This window comes from Lithobates pipiens, unplaced genomic scaffold (genome assembly GCF_037356315.1).
Source record: "Lithobates pipiens isolate NorthernLeopardFrog02 unplaced genomic scaffold, aLitPip1_a1.2 Scaffold_27, whole genome shotgun sequence".
In the NCBI taxonomy this organism is placed as follows: Eukaryota; Metazoa; Chordata; class Amphibia; order Anura; family Ranidae; genus Lithobates; species Lithobates pipiens.
The window spans coordinates 7,462,164-7,482,939 of NW_027507788.1; the positions used below are offsets into that span (position 1 = coordinate 7,462,164).

A 20,776-nucleotide genomic window follows, 5' to 3' on the forward strand; every position below is an offset into this window, starting at 1 on the left:
TAGACGTCGTCCCGGCAAAGCAGGTCCACGCTGTAGCCGTCATTCGGCTATTGCGCGGATCTCTAGAAGTTAAAGAAAATTATTTTTAATATTGCAGTTTATGCACAAAAAAGAAAAAAAAATGATCCTGGCTAACTTTAATTAATAAAATGAAACATTAGGGGAAAAAAAAAAAAGATATATATATATAAAAAAAAATAAATAAAAAAATCATGGATTCTGGATAAATTGAATTTTTAAGGTTTAATGTATTTAAAAAAAAAAAAAAGAAAAAAAAAAAAAAAAGGAGGTTATTATTTGCTTCAAAGTGAATTTACATTTAGATGGCATATTAATTTATATTCTGCATTAATCTCCTATCTCTAGTTTATATCTTTAGTTTATAAATATAATAAGTGTCAGTGTCGGCCTATCAGATGTATATGCTTAGACAAGTTGGTTTTGTAATATTTCTTTTTATGGTTTTTGTTTCTGGTTTATTCCTTTGTTTGTCTTCTTTTTCTACTGTTTTTATTGTTTATATTTGGAAAAAAAAAATCTTTGAATAAAGAGTTATAGGTAATATAGGACAATATCCAAAAAACAAAAAAAATAAAACACACACACACACACACACCAAGTCACTGATCGTGGCTAAACAGAATTTTTTGTTTTCTAAAGGTTTCATTTTGTTCATTAAAAAAAAAAAATTATATTATATATATATTATATATATATATATATATATATATATATATATATATATATATATATATATATATATATATATATATATATATATTCCTGGCTAAATAGACTATTTTTAAAGGTAAATTTTATGCATTTTAAAAAAATTTTTTAGCCAGGAATATAAAAAAAATATATATACACATATCTGGCTAAAAAAATAAATAAAAATAAAATTAAAAGCTTTTTTAGCCAGGAGATATACATTTATATTTTAATAATAATAATAATATATGCTAAAATAAGCATTTTTTTAAGATCAATTTTATGCATTTTTTTTTGCCAGGAATAATATATATATATATATATATATATTTTTTTTTTAAATGCATAAAATTTACCTTAATTTCTTTTTTTTATTTAGCCAGGAATATCTATCTATATCTATATCTCTCTCTCTATCTATCTATCTATCTATCTATATATATATATATATATATATATATATTCCTGGCTAAACAAATAAATAAAATTAAGGTAAATTTTTGTGTGTGTGTGTTTTTATTTTATTTTTTTTTACTGCATAAAATTTACCTTAAAAAAAATAAATAAAATAAAACACACACACACACACACCCCTCACTGATCCTGGCTAAATTATTCTTTTGCATTGGTACAGCTGAACTCCACCCCACCACGATATATATATATTTTTTTTTTCTTTTTTCCCACAACCCCTTGCTTACTAGCAGAGAGAATTGGCATGTTCAGCGTTCAAACTTTTTAATTTTTTTTTATTTTTTTTTAAGCTCACTGAATGCCACCCGTACCAAACCCAGGGCGGTTCAGCTTATCCCTCATGATAAATAAATAAGCACACCGCACAATTCTGTTTGCTTCCCCCCTCTAGCAGGTTGCCCCGTTTGCTTATTTTGCAGCCACCAGACGAGTCGCCCCGAAGCAACATCATAAAAAACAGGCAAGGCTCCTGGAATGAATATTTCCAAATTTCATAAAGAGCCCTTTTGTCTTTGTGCCTTCGGGCAAGGGCTGACATGGCGGTGGCAGAAGCCGTGCGTGGTCGGAGCATTCTTCTCCTTCTCAGCCGCATTGTGTTTGTTTGTCCCGATAAACAGCCGAGGTTTGGCTGCCATCACCTCCCTGCCAGGGGAGAAGAAAGGCGTTAGTCATTAAAGGATGTGGTACACGGAGGAAATTACACATCGCGGTACTTCCTCTCTAGGCAAACTCTCAGGCGTTTCACGTGCTGGCCCTAAAAGACTGATCCGGCTGCCCGCTCTGCCCCAGAAGATCCCCTTCGCCACGGATCACCGCGCTGAAGACAGTCCTCAGGTGTTCGAAGATCCCCACAAAATGACCTCCTGCCAGCAGACTGCGTGTTCTGTCAAGGTAAGCCAGACCGACGCGCCGAGGCTGCAGCATGTGCTCCAGAAATATGCTGGAGGTACACGGGACATTTCATGCTCAAGCCATGGAAAGATTGAAAGCCTAAAAGGAAAAAACTTAATAATTTTTGAAAAATCTTTTTATAAATGTATATATATATATTTTAATAGATATATATAGCAAGAGCGAAGAGAGAGTGCTCGTGAGAGAGTGCGAGGGAGAGAGCGAGCGCAGACAGAGAGAGCGCGAGCGCAGACAGAGAGAGCGCGAGCACAGACAGAGAGAGAGAGCGCAGAGAGAGAGAGCGCAGAGAGAGCGAGCGCAGAGATAGAGAGAGAGAGAGCGCAGAGAGAGCGAGCGCAGAGAGAGCGAGCGCAGAGAGAGCGAGCGCAGAGAGAGAGAGAGAGCGAGAGAGAGAGCGAGAGAGAGAGCGAGAGAGAGAGCGAGAGAGAGAGCGAGAGAGAGAGCGAGAGAGCGCAGAGAGAGAGCGAGAGAGCGAGAGAGCGAGAGAGCGAGAGAGCGCAGAGAGCGAGAGAGCGAGAGAGCGAGAGAGCGAGAGAGCGAGAGAGCGAGAGAGCGAGAGAGCGAGAGAGCGAGAGAGCGCGAGCGCAGAGAGAGAGCGAGAGAGCGAGCGCAGAGAGAGAGCGAGAGCGAGCGCAGAGAGAGAGAGAGCGAGCGCAGAGAGAGAGAGAGCGAGAGCGAGCGCAGAGAGAGAGAGAGCGAGAGCGAGCGCAGAGAGAGAGAGAGCGAGAGCGAGCGCAGAGAGAGAGAGAGCGAGAGCGAGCGCAGAGAGAGCGAGAGCGAGCGCAGAGAGAGAGAGAGCGAGAGCGAGCGCAGAGAGAGAGAGAGCGAGAGCGAGCGCAGAGAGAGAGCGCGAGAGCACAGAGAGAGAGAGCGAGAGCGCAGAGAGAGAGAGAGAGCGAGAGCGCAGAGAGAGAGAGAGAGCGAGCGCAGAGAGAGAGAGAGAGCGAGCGCAGAGAGAGAGAGAGAGCGAGCGCAGAGAGAGAGAGAGAGCGAGCGCAGAGAGAGAGAGAGCACAGAGAGAGAGAGCGAGAGCGCAGAGAGAGAGAGAGCGAGAGCGCAGAGAGAGAGAGAGCGAGAGCGCAGAGAGAGAGAGAGCGAGAGCGCAGAGAGAGAGAGAGCGAGAGCGCAGAGAGAGAGAGAGCGAGAGCGCAGAGAGAGAGAGAGCGAGAGCGCAGAGAGAGAGAGAGCGAGAGCGCAGAGAGAGAGAGCGAGAGCGCAGAGAGAGAGAGCGAGAGCGCAGAGAGAGAGAGCGAGAGCGCAGAGAGAGAGAGAGAGAGAGAGAGAGCGCAGAGAGAGAGAGCGCAGAGAGAGAGAGAGAGAGCGCAGAGAGAGCGAGCGCAGAGAGAGAGAGAGCGAGCGCAGAGAGAGAGAGAGAGAGAGAGCGAGCGCAGAGAGAGAGAGCGAGAGAGAGAGCGCAGAGAGAGAGAGCGCAGAGAGAGAGAGCGCAGAGAGAGAGAGAGAGCGAGCGCGCAGAGAGAGAGCGAGAGCGCAGAGAGAGAGAGAGAGCGAGCGCGCAGAGAGAGAGAGCGAGCGCGCAGAGAGAGAGAGAGCGAGAGCGCAGAGAGAGAGAGAGAGCGAGAGCGCAGAGCGAGCGAGAGCGAGAGCGCAGAGCGAGAGCGCAGAGAGAGCGAGAGCGCAGAGCGAGAGCGCAGAGAGAGAGAGAGAGAGCGAGAGCGCAGAGAGAGAGAGAGAGAGCGAGAGCGCAGAGAGAGAGAGAGAGAGAGCGAGAGCGCAGAGAGAGAGAGAGAGAGAGCGAGAGCGCAGAGAGAGAGAGAGAGAGAGAGAGCGCAGAGAGAGAGAGAGAGAGCGAGAGCGCAGAGAGAGAGAGAGAGCGAGAGCGAGAGAGAGCGAGAGCGCGGAGAGAGAGAGAGAGAGAGAGAGCGAGAGCGCAGAGAGAGAGAGAGAGAGAGCGAGCGCGCAGAGAGAGAGAGCGAGCGCGCAGAGAGAGAGAGCGAGCGCGCAGAGAGAGAGAGCGAGCGCGCAGAGAGAGAGAGCGAGCGCGCAGAGAGAGAGAGCGAGCGCGCAGAGAGAGAGAGAGCGCGCAGAGAGAGAGAGCGAGCGCAGAGAGAGAGAGAGCGAGCGCAGAGAGAGAGAGCGAGCGCAGAGAGAGAGAGAGCGAGCGCAGAGAGAGAGAGAGAGCGCGAGCGCAGAGAGAGAGCGCAGAGAGAGAGAGAGAGCGCAGAGAGAGAGAGCGAGAGCGCAGAGAGAGAGAGAGAGAGAGAGAGCGCAGAGAGAGAGAGAGCGCAGAGAGAGAGAGAGAGAGCGCAGAGAGAGCGAGCGCAGAGAGAGAGAGAGCGAGCGCAGAGAGAGAGAGAGAGAGAGAGAGAGAGAGAGAGAGAGCGCAGAGAGAGAGAGCGCAGAGAGAGAGAGCGCAGAGAGAGAGAGCGCAGAGAGAGAGAGCGCAGAGAGAGAGAGCGCAGAGAGAGCGCGCGAGAGCAGAGAGAGAGAGCGCGAGAGCAGAGAGAGAGAGCGCGAGAGCAGAGACTTATGCCCATTCCCCTTTATATTACCCATTACCCTTCCCCCTTTTCCCTATACAAACTCAACTGCTTTGGCAACGCTAACATGTATTTGGTCCTGCCAATAAAGCTTATTTGAATTTGAATTTGAGAGAGAGAAGAGAGCGCGAGAGAGAGAGAGAGAGCGAAGAGAGAGCGCGCGAGAGAGAGCGAAGAGAGCGCGCGAGAGAGAGAGCGAAGAGAGCGCGCGAGAGAGAGAGCGAAGAGAGCGCGCGAGAGAGAGAGCGAAGAGAGCGCGCGAGAGAGAGAGAGCGAAGAGAGCGCGCGAGAGAGAGAGAGCGAAGAGAGCGCGCGCGAGAGAGAGAGCGAAGAGAGCGCAGAGAGAGAGAGAGAGCGAAGAGAGCGCGCGCGAGAGAGAGAGAGCGAAGAGAGCGCGCGAGAGAGAGAGCAGAGAGAGAGAGCGAAGAGAGAGAGCGAAGAGAGAGAGCGAGAGAAGAGAGCGAGAGAAGAGAGCGAGAGAAGAGAGCGAGAGAAGAGAGCGAGAGAAGAGAGCGAGAGAAGAGAGCGAGAGAAGAGAGCGAGAGAAGAGAGCGAGAGAAGAGAGCGAGAGAAGAGAGCGAGAGAAGAGAGCGAGAGAAGAGAGCGAGAGAAGAGAGCGAGAGAAGAGAGCGAGCGAGAGAAGAGAGCGAGCGAGAGAGAGAGCGAGCGAAGAGAGCAAAGAGAGAGCGAGCGAAGAGAGCAAAGAGAGAGCGAGCGAAGAGAGCAAAGAGAGAGCGAGCGAAGAGAGCAAAGAGAGAGCGAGCGAAGAGAGCAAAGAGAGAGCGAGCGAAGAGAGCAAAGAGAGAGCGAGCGAAGAGAGCAAAGAGAGAGAGCGAGAGAGAGAGAGAGCGAAGAGAGAGAGAGCGAAGAGAGAGAGAGCGAAGAGAGAGAGAGCGAAGAGAGAGAGAGCGAAGAGAGAGAGAGCGAAGAGAGCGAGAGCGAAGAGAGCGAGAGCGAAGAGAGCGAGAGCGAAGAGAGCGAGAGCGAAGAGAGAGAGCGAAGAGAGCGCGAGAGAGAGAGAGCGAAGGGAGCGCGAGAGAGAGAGAGCGAAGGGAGCGCGAGAGAGAGAGAGCGAAGGGAGCGCGAGAGAGAGAGAGAGCGCGAGAGAGAGAGAGCGAAGAGAGCGCGAGAGAGAGCGAAGAGCGAGAGAGAGAGAGCGAAGAGCGAGAGAGAGAGAGCGAAGAGCGAGAGAGAGAGAGCGAAGAGTGAGAGAGCGAGTGAGAGAGAGCGAAGAGAGCGAAGAGAGCGAGAGAGAGAGCGAAGAGAGAGAGAGAGAGAGCGAGCGAGCGAAGAGAGAGAGCGAGCGAAGAGAGCAAAGAGAGAGCGAGCGAAGAGAGCAAAGAGAGAGCGAGAGCGAAGAGAGCAAAGAGAGAGAGAGAGCGAAGAGAGCAGAGAGAGAGAGCGAAGAGAGCAAAGAGAGAGAGAGCGAAGAGAGCAAAGAGAGAGAGCGAAGAGAGCAAAGAGAGAGAGAGCGAAGAGAGCAAAGAGAGAGAGAGCGAAGAGAGCAAAGAGAGAGAGCAAAGAGAGAGAGCAAAGGGAGAGAGCGAAGGGAGAGAGCGAAGGGAGAGAGCGAAGGGAGAGAGCGAAGAGAGAGAGCGAAGAGAGAGAGCGAAGAGAGAGAGCGAAGAGAGAGAGCGAAGAGAGCGAAGAGAGAGAGCGAAGAGAGCGAAGAGAGAGAGCGAAGAGAGAGAGCGAAGAGAGCGAAGAGAGAGAGCGAGCGAAGAGAGAGAGCGAGCGAAGAGAGCAAAGAGAGAGCGAGCGAAGAGAGCAAAGAGAGAGCGAGAGCGAAGAGAGCAAAGAGAGAGAGAGAGCGAAGAGAGCAGAGAGAGAGAGCGAAGAGAGCAAAGAGAGAGAGAGCGAAGAGAGCAAAGAGAGAGAGCGAAGAGAGCAAAGAGAGAGAGCGAAGAGAGCAAAGAGAGAGAGCGAAGGGAGAGAGCGAAGGGAGAGAGCGAAGAGAGAGAGCGAAGAGAGAGAGCGAAGAGAGAGAGCGAAGAGAGAGCGAAGAGAGAGAGCGAAGAGAGAGCGAAGAGAGAGCGAAGAGAGAGAGCGAAGAGAGAGCGAAGAGAGAGAGCGAAGAGAGCGAAGAGAGAGAGCGAAGAGAGAGAGAGCGAGCGAGCGAAGAGAGAGAGCGAGCGAAGAGAGAGAGCGAGCGAAGAGAGAGAGCGAGCGAAGAGAGCAAAGAGAGAGAGAGCGAAGAGAGCGAAGAGAGCAGAGAGAAGAGAGAGAGAGCGAAGAGAGCAAGAGAGAGAGAGCGAAGAGAGCAAAGAGAGAGAGAGCGAAGAGAGCAAAGAGAGAGAGAGCGAAGAGAGCAAAGGGAGAGAGCGAAGGGAGAGAGCGAAGGGAGAGAGCGAAGAGAGAGAGCGAAGAGAGAGAGCGAAGAGAGAGAGCGAAGAGAGAGAGCGAAGAGAGCGAGAGAGAGAGCGAAGAGAGAGAGCGAAGAGAGAGAGCGAAGAGAGAGAGCGAAGAGAGAGAGCGAAGAGAGCGAAGAGAGCGGAGAGAGCGGAGAGAGAGCGAGAGAGAGAGAGCGAAGAGAGAGAGCGAAGAGAGAGAGCGAAGAGAGAGAGCGAAGAGAGAGAGCAAAGAGAGAGAGCAAAGAGAGCGAAGAGAAAGAGCGAGAGAGAGAGAGAGCGAAGAGAGCTTATATATACACACCCACTTTATTATTAGTTGTTTTGTTTTTGTTTTTACTTAAAGCGGAACTAAAAAAATATATATTTATATTATATGCATTTTTTTTTAGTTTTCGTTTTAGTAAAATAAAAATAAAATGTATACAATATGTATAGTTAAAAATGAACTAGCAATATAATATATAGTTCCGCTTTAAGTAAAAATAAAATAAAAGGAGAATATATACATTATATACATGGGGGGGGGGGAAGACTGGGAACACGCTTGGGGGGGGGGAGAAGACTGGGAACATGCTTGGGGGGTGGAGAAGACTGGGAACACGCTGGGGGGGAAGAAGACTGGGAACACGCTGGGGGGGAAGAAGACTGGGAACACGCTGGGGGGGGGAAAGAAGACTGGGAACACGCTGGGGGGGGATGACTGGGAACACGCTGGGGAGGGGGATGACTGGGAACACGCTGGGGGGGGATGACTGGGAACACGCTGGGGAGGGGGATGACTGGGAACACGCTGGGGGGGGAGACTGGGAACACGCTGGGGGGGGAGACTGGGAACACGCTGGGGGGGAGACTGGGAACACGCTGGGGGGGGATGACTGGGAACACGCTGGGGGGGATGACTGGGAACACGCTGGGGGGGGAGACTGGGAACACGCTGGGGGGGGGAGACTGGGAACACGCTGGGGGGGGGAGACTGGGAACACGCTGGGGGGGGGAGACTGGGAACACGCTGGGGGGGGGAGACTGGGAACACGCTGGGGGGGGGAGACTGGGAACACGCTGGGGGGGGGAGACTGGGAACACGCTGGGGGGGGGAGACTGGGAACACGCTGGGGGGGGGAGACTGGGAACACGCTTGGGGGGGGGGAGACTGGGAACACGCTGGGGGGGGGAGACTGGGAACACGCTGGGGGGGGGATGACTGGGAACACGCTGGGGGGGGGGGAGACTGGGAACACGCTGGGGGGGGAGACTGGGAACACGCTGGGGGGGGAGACTGGGAACACGCTGGGGGGGGAGACTGGGAACACGCTGGGGGGGGGAGACTGGGAACACGCTGGGGGGGAGACTGGGAACACGCTGGGGGGGAGACTGGGAACACGCTGGGGGGGAGACTGGGAACACGCTGGGGGGGGGAGACTGGGAACACGCTGGGGGGGGAGACTGGGAACACGCTGGGGGGGGGAGACTGGGAACACGCTGGGGGGGGAGACTGGGAACACGCTGGGGGGGGGGAGACTGGGAACACGCTGGGGGGGGATGACTGGGAACACGCTGGGGGGGGATGACTGGGAACACGCTGGGGGGGGATGACTGGGAACACGCTGGGGGGGGGGGTGACTGGGAACACGCTGGGGGGGGGGGAGACTGGGAACACGCTGGGGGGGGGAGACTGGGAACACGCTGGGGGGGGAGACTGGGAACACGCTGGGGGGGGAGACTGGGAACACGCTGGGGGGGGGAGACTGGGAACACGCTGGGGGGGGGAGACTGGGAACACGCTGGGGGGGGGGAGACTGGGAACACGCTGGGGGGGGGAGACTGGGAACACGCTGGGGGGGGAGACTGGGAACACGCTGGGGGGGGGAGACTGGGAACACGCTGGGGGGGGGGAGACTGGGAACACGCTGGGGGGGGAGACTGGGAACACGCTGGGGGGGGAGACTGGGAACACGCTGGGGGGGGAGACTGGGAACACGCTGGGGGGGGAGACTGGGAACACGCTGGGGGGGGAGACTGGGAACACGCTGGGGGGGGAGACTGGGAACACGCTGGGGGGGAGACTGGGAACACGCTGGGGGGGAGACTGGGAACACGCTGGGGGGGAGACTGGGATCACGCTGGGGGGGAGACTGGGAACACGCTGGGGGGGAGACTGGGAACACGCTGGGGGGGAGACTGGGAACACGCTGGGGGGGAGACTGGGAACACGCTGGGGGGGAGACTGGGAACACGCTGGGGGGGGAGACTGGGAACACGCTGGGGGGGGAGACTGGGAACACGCTGGGGGGGGGAGACTGGGAACACGCTGGGGGGGGAGACTGGGAACACGCTGGGGGGGGGGAGACTGGGAACACGCTGGGGGGGGGGAGACTGGGAACACGCTGGGAGGGGGGAGACTGGGAACACGCTGGGGGGGGGGAGACTGGGAACACGCTGGGGGGGGGGGAGACTGGGAACACGCTGGGGGGGGGGGGAGACTGGGAACACGCTGGGGGGGGGGGGAGACTGGGAACACGCTGGGAGGGGGAGACTGGGAAGAAGCTAAAGACCGGGAGGATTCTGGAGGCTGGGAGGAAGCTAGGAGACTGGGAAGATGCTAAAGGCTTGGAGGGTGCTGGAGGCTGGGAGGATGCTGAGTAGGGATCAGGAGGAAGCTTGATAATGGGAAGACGCTGGGTAGGGACTGGGAAGACGCTGCGGACAGGTAAGCCTCAGGAGTGATTGTCCCAGGCTAACATGGAGGAAGTGGGGAACACATTGCAGAACTCGGGGTTCCTGGTTTCACTTTGATTTGATTTATGAGAAAGTTGTTGAAATACTTTTCATCATTTGTGACTTTTTTCCCAGATTCTGCTGCTCCTCAGTCTTGTCCTGCCGGTGACACCAGGTAAGCAGTCTACTGTCTACATGGTCAGAAACTCCCGCCTGGCGTCACAGCCCACCTAGAAGGGCTGGTTCCAGACATTGTAAAGGGGAAAAAAAAATGACCATTTCCTGGATATCTTCAGACCAGTTAGGGAGGTCCTCTCTTACTCTTCTAATCTGTATTGGCTGATCCTCTTTAGGTGCAGAGGGCGGCCCCACGTATCATTAAACTATAACGGCAGGACTCTGTGGGGGGGGGGTGCTCCATAAGAATTCCACGATGCCCTGCACTCACTCTATATTCTCAGTCTTCTGAGTTGAAGGACACTGGATGTTATTAAACCTAGAAGAACATGGACCTCTTGTGGCAGAAAAGAAATAAAGCAAGGGACAGCTCTGGTCTGAGGGTGAACATTGTAGCAAAAGCTGTATTTTTTTTTTTTTTACTTGATAGGGAACCATAAAAAAAAAAAAATTAAATAAAATACTTTTAGCAGTTATCCGGTCATTGGGATCCCCATCAGTTCATAAAGCCGGTATATATGATAGTACATATTGACACCCAGCCACAGCCCATCCTCCCACTACTGGCTTCGTAGATAACAGTAAGAATACTCCAATATGCTATAATAAATATCCCCCAAAAATATATTTAAAAAATATATATTTTTTCCCTCAGGTTAGACCAATATGTATTCTACATATTTTTGTTAAAAAAAAATAAAATATAAATAAATAAAAAATAAAAAAAACGCAATAAGTGTATGTTGATTGGCTTGGACAAAACATAGTGCCTATGAAATAAGGGATAGTTTTATGGCATTTTTATTATAATTTTTTATTTTATTTTTTATTAGTAATGGCGGTGATCAGCGATTTTTAATTGGGACTGCCACGTTATGGCGGACACATCGGACATTTTTGACACTATTTTGGGACCGTTTATACAGCGATCAGAGCTAAGAAAAAATGCATTGATTATGATTACTGTGTAAATGGCACTGGCAGGGAAGCTGTTAACCACTAGGGGGCGATGAAGGGGTTAAGTGTGTCCTAGGGAGTGATTCTAACTGTGTGGGGGGGGGGGGAGGGGCTACAGCACACACGACAGCGATCACTGTTCCTGATGACAGAGAGCAGTGATCTCTGTCCTGTCGCTAGGCAGAACAGGGGAAACGCCTAGTTTACAAACGCATCTCCTCGTTCTATCTCTCCATGAAATGATCATGGGCACCTGGCGGACATTGAGTCTGCGGGACACGCGGTCATGGAGAATGCGGCAGCGCACGCCCGCAGCGCCGCTTCTTAAAGGAGGCGTACCTGTACGCCCTTTTGCCCACCAGTGCCATTCTGCCAACGTACATCGGCGTGCGCCGGTCGGGGGGGGGAAAAAAAAAGGGGGGGCCCAATAAATCATATATACCCGGGAATTATCAGCCTAACATTATTAATATAAAAACTTTAGGAGGGGGCGATATGGGACTCTGTCCATTATTAGTAACCAATAAAGATTTATGAAGAACTGCTCTTGCCAGACCAACCTATAAACATTCACTGTGGAGGTAAGCTTTACTAGAGAAAAGAGGCCTGTGGACATAGTTTATCTAGATTTCACTAGGGCATTTGATACAGTTCCCTATAAGTGAGAATAAATAGCTCAAACATTATAGATTTTCTGAAAGCAGAAAACCCAGGAGCAGGGTTATTGAATTAAAATTCATGGCCAAGAAAAAAAAAAAAAAAAAACGCTCTTCCTGGATTGTATGGCTTTCACCCAAGAGTTCTCCAAGAACTTAGCCAAGTCTCATGGTTTGCGCTATGACCCACATTCTTCGCATCACAGCCCCTCCCCACCCACTTACATTACAGTTTCCCCTTTACATCAGTGTCAGTAAGCCCCCCCTTTATATCACATCACAGCCCCCCCCACTTTACACCACAGCGCCCCCTTTTAAATCGCAGAGCAGATAAATATAAAAGATGAGGTTGCACCGAGTAAATAGATACCAAACATATTGAACCTTAAAATTGTGTGCGCCCGTGAAATGGTAACAAACTTCGGTATCCTTTATTTTCTTTTGGTGATGCGTATAAAAGCCCCTAGAGAACATCTGTTTAGAGTGAACCGCGAATGGGCCTAGAATTCATTCTCTCCAGCACATACACCAATATGTATCATGTTTATCACAATCAACGTTTTCATGCGTCCCCCGACTTGTCCATCCGCATTCATACAAGCGCGTATAGAGGAGGGGGGGGGGGGGCTGAACAAAATGTTTTGGGGTGTTTATAAAAGTACTTTTCATTCAGAGGAGGACAGCACTTCTGTTGGGTGTCCACGATGCAAAGGGGGGGCACCCTGATGCAAATGGGGGACCCTAATGGGCACCCTGATGCAAGGGGGGGGGGGACTCAGACGGGCACCCTGATGCAAGGGGGGGGGGGACTCCGACGGGCACCCTGATGCAAGGGGGGGGGGAGACTCCGACGGGCACCCTGATGCAAGGGGGGGGGACTCCGACGGGCACCCTGATGCAAGGGGGGGGGGACTCCGACGGGCACCCTGATGCAAGGGGGGGGGGACTCCGACGGGCACCCTGATGCAAGGGGGGGGGGACTCCGACGGGCACCCTGATGCAAGGGGGGGGGGACTCCGACGGGCACCCTGATGCAAAGAGGTGTTTGTAAAGTACTTGGATGTAACTTTAATTTTCATTCAGAGGAGGACAGCACTTCTGTTGGGTATCCATGATGCAAAGGGGGGGCCATGATGGGCACCCTGATGCAAAGGGAGGACCCTAATGGGCACTCTGATGCAAAGGGGGGGGACACCGACTGGGCACCCTGATGCAAAGGTGGGGGGGACACCGACTGGGCACCCTGATGCAAAGGGGGGGGACACCGACTGGGCACCCTGATGCAAGGGGGGGACACCGACTGGCACCCTGATGCAAAGGGGGGGGCTGACTGGCACCCTGATGCAAAGGGGGGGGACACCGACTGGCACCCTGATGCAAAGGGGGGGGACCGACTGGCACCCTGATGCAAAGGGGGAGGGGGACACCGACTGGCACCCTGATGCAAAGGGGGAGGGGGACACCGACTGGCACCCTGATGCAAAGGGGGAGGGGGACACCGACTGGCACCCTGATGCAAAGGGGGAGGGGGGACACCGACTGGCACCCTGATGCAAAGGGGGAGGGGGGACACCGACTGGCACCCTGATGCAAAGGGGGAGGGGGGACACCGACTGGCACCCTGATGCAAAGGGGGAGGGGGACACCGACTGGCACCCTGATGCAAAGGGGGAGGGGGGACACCGACTGGCACCCTGATGCAAAGGGGGAGGGGGGACACCGACTGGCACCCTGATGCAAAGGGGGAGGGGGGACACCGACTGGCACCCTGATGCAAAGGGGGAGGGGGACACCGACTGGCACCCTGATGCAAAGGGGGAGGGGGACACCGACTGGCACCCTGATGCAAAGGGGGAGGGGAACACCGACTGGCACCCTGATGCAAAGGGGGGGGACACCGACTGGCACCCTGATGCAAAGGGGGGGGACACCGACCGGCACCCTGATGCAAAGGGGGGGGACACCGACCGGCACCCTGATGCAAAGGGGGGGGACACCGACCGGCACCCTGATGCAAAGGGGGGGGGGACACCGACTGGCACCCTGATGGTAGCTGTAAGCCCATCTAGCTTTGCTGGTGTAGAGCTTGGGAGTGATCACCGAGCACAGGACGATTGTTGTTTGATACAAGCAATTGCCTAGGGAACCGATGATCGGAAGACTGCAACACAAGCATTTGTAGACCTTTAGAAACGTGGATCTGACGTTCCAGTAAGTGCTGACTCCGATGGGCATTTGATTGTAAATCAAAGTGCACCTGTTGGAGAACTTGAACCATTGGGAAGATGTGTTTTTGGGGCGCTTTTAGGAAAATGAATGATGAATGTAACGATGATCTCTTAATTGCTCTGTAGCTTTCCATCTGCAGAGAACGAGTTTCTGGAGATGCTGTCTTGACACTTCAGACCGATGGTCTACTAATGATGCTCAGTAAATGTTGTGTTCTCGCCATCTCTCTGCAGATTCATCAACTGCCTCCCCTTCTGCAACCACCGAACCAGGTAAGAAAACACAATTCTAAAAAAAATGTTTGTTTTGGATGGAGCAAAAAAAAGGAGCACAACCCCTTTTGGGTTCCTATTGCCATCTGTTTTCCCACTGGAAAAATTCATCTTTTCTAAAACAGCAAAATTCTCATTTTTTTTTTCAAATATAGTAATAGTAAAAAAGGTGAGAAAAGGTCAGAACATATTGGCGTCATAGATATTTAAAATGGAACAAATGTGTATCTATCACAGGGTGGTGTCTGTGGATACACTGATAAATAAAATGCCACGTCCTGGTTATCACTTTGTAAATGTAAATATTGACAAGGAAAAGGGGGAGTAAGGGAGAAAAATAAAAAATAAAAATAAAAGAACCTTCACATAAAAGACCTCAAAAGAAAAAATGTGGGTTCAGTTGGACTTTTTAGGCATAAAGAAAGTTGTAAACACAACCAGTATATTCAAAAGGAATTATTTCTATTTATTTTTAAAACAAAAAATAAAAAACTGAAAATAAAGAGTTCAATTTCCTTTTTACACACAAAAAAGAAATGTTTCCTCCTTATAACTACACATTTAAGACCTAATTGACATCCTATCAAAAGTAGTAAAATCCATTTCAAATTTCCAAAAAGGAAAAAACAAAATATAGATCTATATAAATATAGGATCAAGGATATCAACCATACAGTCAGCAATTACATATATTTTTGGTGCTCTACATGTTTCACGTCTGTGATGACGCTTCTTCAGGAGCTGATAACAGTGTTATTCCTTCATAGAGTGTGTCCCATATAGAGAGACCACCGTTTCCGAAGGAGAATGGGGAAGTTGGTACGATTGATTACACAACCATTTCTCCACAAAGGGAAAAAAAAAGGGAAGAGAAGAAAGGAAAGGGGAAAAAGGGAAAAAAAAGGAAGTAATTGTTGAGCAGATAAATATAAATATAGATTTTGAGCTTAGTGGAATCACTTTAAAGGTGTATTGGGCTCATAAGGTTTCAAATCTTCAGTGTTTAATAAGTCTTCTTGAGGCGTAAGTAAACAGAAGTAGGATCGGTGATGGATACTGTTTAGTATCCCCTCAGCTCTAAAAACGGACCAAGTTCCCACTGGGTAAAGAAGGAAGGTAAAAGGGGGAATCAAAAAGGCAGACTATTCAGCCCATTCACCCCTATCATATTGTTTGTTGTGTACAAGATGGCCGCCATTTCCATTTTTATTGCACCTTGAGCTGAGGGGATACTAAACAGTATCCATCACCAATCCTACTTCTGTTTACTTACGCCTCAAGAAGACTTATTAAACACTGAAGATTTGAAACCTTATGGAGCCCAATACACCTTTAAAGTGATTCCACTAAGCTCAAAATCTATATTTATATTTATCTGCTCAACAATTACTTCCTTTTTTTCCCTTTTTCCCCTTTCCTTTCTTCTCTTCCCTTTTTTTTTTCCCTTTGTGGAGAAATGGTTGTGTAATCAATCGTACCAACTTCCCCATTCTCCTTCGGAAACGGTGGTCTCTCTATATGGGACACACTCTATGAAGGAATAACATTGTTATCAGCTCCTGAAGAAGCATCATCACAGACGCGAAACATGTAGAGCACCAAAAATATATGTAATTGCTGACTGTATGGTTGATATCCTTGATCCTATATTTATATAGATCTATATTTTGTTTTTTCCTTTTTGGAAATTTGAAATGGATTTTACTACTTTTGATAGGATGTCAATTAGGTCTTAAATGTGTAGTTATAAGGAGGAAACATTTCTTTTTTGTGTGTAAAAAGGAAATTGAACTCTTTATTTTCTGTTTTTATTTTTTGTTTTAAAAATAAATAGAAATAATTCCTTTTGAATATACTGGTTGTGTTTACAACTTTCTTTATGCCTAAAAAGTCCAACTGAACCCACATTTTTTCTTTTGAGGTCTTTTATGTGAAGGTTCTTTTATTTTTATTTTTTATTTTTCTCCCTTACTCCCCCTTTTCCTTGTCAATATTTACTTTTACATATTGGCGTCATACAAATCATACAAGACAACCAGGGGAAGCTGATCACAATGATTTAAAAAAAAAAAAAAAAAAGGGAAGGAAGAGTAGAAAAACTTAGCGTGAACAAATAACCAGGACTGGATGGCTTACACCCAAGAGTTCTCAAAGAACTTAGCCCTGTTATAGCCAGGCCCAGGCCGTTATTTCAAATTTTTAAAGGACAACATATTGACTGGCATAGTAGCAAATTGCTAATAATTAAAAAAAAAAAAAAAAAGGGCCCCAAGATACAGTGGGAAATACAGACCAGTCAGCCTAACATCAATAGTGTGTAAATGATAAGAGAGTGTTATACGGGACCCTACCCAAGAATTTGCTGGTGAAAATTGTATCATTAGTAGTAACCCAACATAGATTTATGAAGAACTGCTCTTGCCAGACCAACCTGTTAACATTCAATGCGGAGGGGAGCTGTAATTTGGATAACAGAAGGCCTTTGGACATAGTGAAATCTAAAAAAGGCATTTGATATTGCACCCCATTAATGATTCAGTCACAAATTAAGATCTTTTTTGCATTGATGAGATCAGATGTACCCGGATAGAAAACTGGTAGCGGGAGTGCGTCCAGAGGGGAACTAATAATGGCACGTTTTCTGAACAGTGTGGAGGTGTAAGTGGGGTACACCAGGGCTCTGTCCTGGGACCAATTCTAGTTAACTTCATAAATGATAGCCCTTGTACACACGGTTGGAGATTCCGGCGGAATGTGTCCTATCGGAACGTTTTGTCGGATATTCCGACTGTGTGTGGTCTGCATCGGACTGTTTCCGTCGGAGCATCCGACAGACCAAGTTTTCCAACTTGTTGGTAAAATTTTCCAACAAACTGGTTCGATCGGACATACTCCGATCATGTGTAGAGAATTCCGATCGGACAAAGTGCCACGCATGCTCAGATCAAATTTCTACAGCAAAGCTATTGGCTATTAGCCTGAACGTAGTCCCGTCGTAACGAAATAACGTCATCACGTCAGTTTCCGACAACTTTGTCCGACCGTGTGTATGCAACAGTTTCGGACAAAATCCGACGGATTTGGTTGTCGGAATCTCCGACCGTGTGTACAAGGGCTTAGAGAAGTTGGATTAAATAGTTCAATCTTGGTGTTTGCTGAGGATACAAAAGCTAAGCTGGACGATAACTACATCAAGATATAGCGACTTTACAGGAAGACCTTAATAAAATAGAGTGGTGGGCAGCTACATGACAGATAAGGTTTAATATTGAAAAAAATTTAAAGTATTGCACTTGGAAAAAGCTATGATATGAATGCAAGTCGCCCACTAGGGGAAAAAAAAAAAAAAGGAAGAGTAGCAAAGGATCAGGGACTCGGCAATAGCATGCAATGCCAAGCTGCAGCAAGCATTATTACCCTGCATTAAAAAAGGTATTTAATCAAAATATAAAACTATAATTCTAACACTTTACAAGAGTCTGGCGTGGCCACATCTTGAGTTTTGGTCTCCAGTACTCAGGAAGGATGTGCTGGAACTGGAGACAGTCCAGAGAGGGGCAACAAAGCTAATAAGGAAGGAGGCCGGAGGACCTCAGTTATGAAGAATGATTACAAGCATTAAACATATTCTTTCTGCAGCAGAAAGAGGATAGGAGATTGATGTCTAAATAAAAAAAAATATATATATATATATATATATATATATATATATATATATATATATATATATATATACACACACACACACACACACACACACACACACACACACACACACTATTCTGGCCAAAATCAGAATCACAAATTGCTTAGAATAAAAAGATCACGATTCTCGCGACATAAAATCTTTCACATTATACAAAAAAAATTGGGCTAACTTTACTGGATACATTTTTTTTTTGTTTTGTTTTTTTAAATTCATTAAAGTAACTTTTTCCCCAAAAAACTTGCATTTGAAAGACCACTGTGCAAATACAGTGTGACATAAAATATTGCAACAACCACCATTTTATTCTCTAGGGTCTCTAAAAAAATTATATATTATATAATATTTTTTAGAGACCCTAGAGAATAAAATGGTGGTTGTTGCAATATTTTATGTCACACTGTATTTGCACAGTGGTCTTTCAAATGCAATTTTTTTGGGGGAAAAAAATTAAATGAGAAAAAGTTTAACCACTTAAACTCTAAACCTTTTTCTGACATTTGTTGGTTTCAAATTAAAAACTTATTTTTTTTGCACAAAAATTACTTTGAAACCCCAAACATACTATATTATATGAGTATTTGAAGTAATTTTCTAGCAAAAATAAATAAATATATATATATATATATATATATATATATTATATAATAATAATAATATATAGAGAGATAATATATACAAACACACTAAAATTATATATCTATATATATATATATATATATATATATATATATATATATATATAATTTTTGACTGTGTGTATGCCCATCAGTCTTTTTCTGTGTCGGCATTTCCAACAGACTTTGGATTGAGAGCCTGTTCTTAATTTTTCCGATGTAAAACCATTCTATCGGATTTTTTTTTTTTCGATCCTGTGTATGCAATTCCGACGCATGCTTGGAAGTATTAAACTTCCCTTTTATAGTGCCGTTGAACGTGTTGTGTGACGCGATGTTATTGACCGTCGGAAATTTGGTGTGACCGTGTGTAGGCAAGACAGTTTGAGCAAAATTCCGTCAGAATTCCGACGGGAAAACCATCAAAGCTTTTTCCAATGAGAATTCCGATCTCGTGTACGCGGCATTAGAGCGATAAGGATGTGGACCTCCCTTCCACAGTTGGTGGCGTCAGTGGGAAGTATAGCTACATTTCAAAAAAATAATTTTTAGATGCGTTTCTTAGTGAACACAACATACACGGATATGGAAATTATTAGTCACAATGGGGTTAATTTACTAAAATTGGAAGAGTGCAAAATTTGATGCAGCTGTGCCTGGCAGCCAATCAGCTTCTAACAAAGTGGACCTTCACCCTCCCGATGACGATCTCGCCTCTCCACCCCCTCCTCCTTTCCTCTGCTGGAATAGGACATTTAAAAAAAAATTAAAAAAATGTAATGTTAATGGGGTTGCAAAAGTAAAAAAAAAAATTTTTTATTTTTTTTTAAATAACAAACATATAAACGATCCTCGTCTTCTGGGGTCCCTCGGGGCTGTCTCGGCTCCTCCCCACAAGAGCCAACTCCGCTCCGGGAAGCGCTCTCCCAAGGAGGTTAGCTTGCCATAGCCGCCAAGTGTATGACTCGGCCCCACCCCCCAGCGTGCCATCTCATTGATTTGATTGACAGCAGCATGAGCCAATGTCTGCGCTGCTATTAAACATCCAATAAAGAGCCCACAAGAGCTGGGGAGGTCAGCCGGAGTTCCTCTTTAAGTTTGTTCAGTTAAGCTTTGACATTAGAAACCTGGATGCCGATTGGTTTCTGTGCCAACCTGCTCCAAACTTTGCACGCTCCAGTTTTTTTTGTAAAATCAACCCAACAGGTTGAACTGGATAGACCAGTGTCTCAATTCAGCCTTGCCAACTATATATCTTACTGTTGTGCCTCCGGTACAGGACGAGAATATTTCCCAATAGGATACAAATTATGTATACACATACACACCATCAGGTTGGCAAACTCTTAGTGGAGCATTTGTGCGTAAAGCAATCTCGTAGTGACAAATCACTACTCCCTGGCCCAAGCATTGAAGAGCGGGCACCACAAGGTGGCGATAAAATCGCTTCCCTTTTAACCAGCTGGTCCTCCAAATCCCGATCGGCTTCCTATACAAGTGCCGACTTGGTGAAAAATCGGTGCCACTCATATGGAAATGACTGGTCCTCATTTACAGGCTGTGGAGGACCCGACATCGTGTATGCATGTAGGGGGTGGGGCCATGCCTGTACATTGCTTTTGATATATTTAATATAGGAATGTTGCCTCTTCCCCACCGGGTCTCACAGTATTGCTCCTCATGGACATGTTGCTAAAAGGAGGATACAAGTGATTATTTTATTTCTATTTTCTGCAGCATCTCCTGAAGTCTTCACCACTTCCACTAGCAATAAACCAGGTAAGACAACACGGGGGATGATAAATGGAGGGAGATTAGCAAGAGATGTAAAAACAAAAAAAAAAAAAAAACCTGTTTGATCTGTTAGCTTAAAAACAGCAATTGTTACTGTAGATAAAAATAAACTTATAATATGTATCCTTTTCTATCACGAATGAGCCAAAAGTAGTTAAGATGTAGCAAAGGTATTGTTGATACATTTGTAATGGTTGTTGACAAGACAGACACTATTCCTGCAAAAGGTCAGTTTATATAGGAGAAGCATGAAGCACTCCACTGATATGGAAAAAGTCCCTGCTGTCATTTTGACAGCCAGGATGCTGCAGTGAGCTGTAGGAAAGGAGGACCACAAATGCCCAAAATATTGAGGTTTTTAGGGTGTATGCAGTAGGATTACGACCCAAAAAATGATCCAAAACCCTAAAATATTATATATATATATATTTTTTTTAATAATAAAATATAATATATATAAAAATTCGGGGAGGGGGTTCATCAGTCGTACCCGAAGACCTCATAGTTACATAGTTAGTAAGGTTGAATGAAGACACCAGTCCATCCAGTTCAACCTGAGTGAGTGTCTACCATTGTCCCTATCCCTGTACATTGCACACTCACATCGGTCCCTACCCTCAAGGAGCCCACAATCCAAGGTCCCCATTCATATACTAGGGACAATTTTGGACAGAAGCCAATTAACTTACCTGCATGTCTTTGGATTG

General features: G+C 47.4%; 2 protein-coding genes across 3 annotated transcripts in view; both read left to right on the forward strand.

The window, feature by feature from the left end:
• The first annotated feature begins 1,656 nt into the window (after window positions 1-1,656).
• LOC143933466 (uncharacterized) overlaps window positions 1,657-20,776 on the forward strand; it is a 34,832-nt gene continuing 15,712 nt past the window's right edge. The window contains exons 1-4 of one of the 2 annotated variants that reach the window (XM_077456371.1): window positions 1,657-2,076; window positions 9,797-9,836; window positions 13,914-13,952; window positions 20,013-20,054. In XM_077456371.1, the coding sequence (XP_077312497.1) occupies window positions 1,864-2,076; window positions 9,797-9,836; window positions 13,914-13,952; window positions 20,013-20,054 (334 nt within the window). In that variant the 5' untranslated portion in view covers window positions 1,657-1,863. The remainder of the gene's footprint in view (window positions 2,077-9,796; window positions 9,837-13,913; window positions 13,953-20,012; window positions 20,055-20,776) is intronic. The other variant, XM_077456372.1, reaches the window with a different exon arrangement.
• LOC143933316 (uncharacterized) lies at window positions 2,798-9,763 on the forward strand (the record flags this gene model as incomplete). The annotated part of the gene is made up of 4 exons (XM_077456190.1): window positions 2,798-2,893; window positions 5,122-6,030; window positions 6,119-6,216; window positions 9,757-9,763. Coding segments are annotated over 4 exons (1,110 nt in total), but the record flags the coding sequence as incomplete, so codon positions are not given.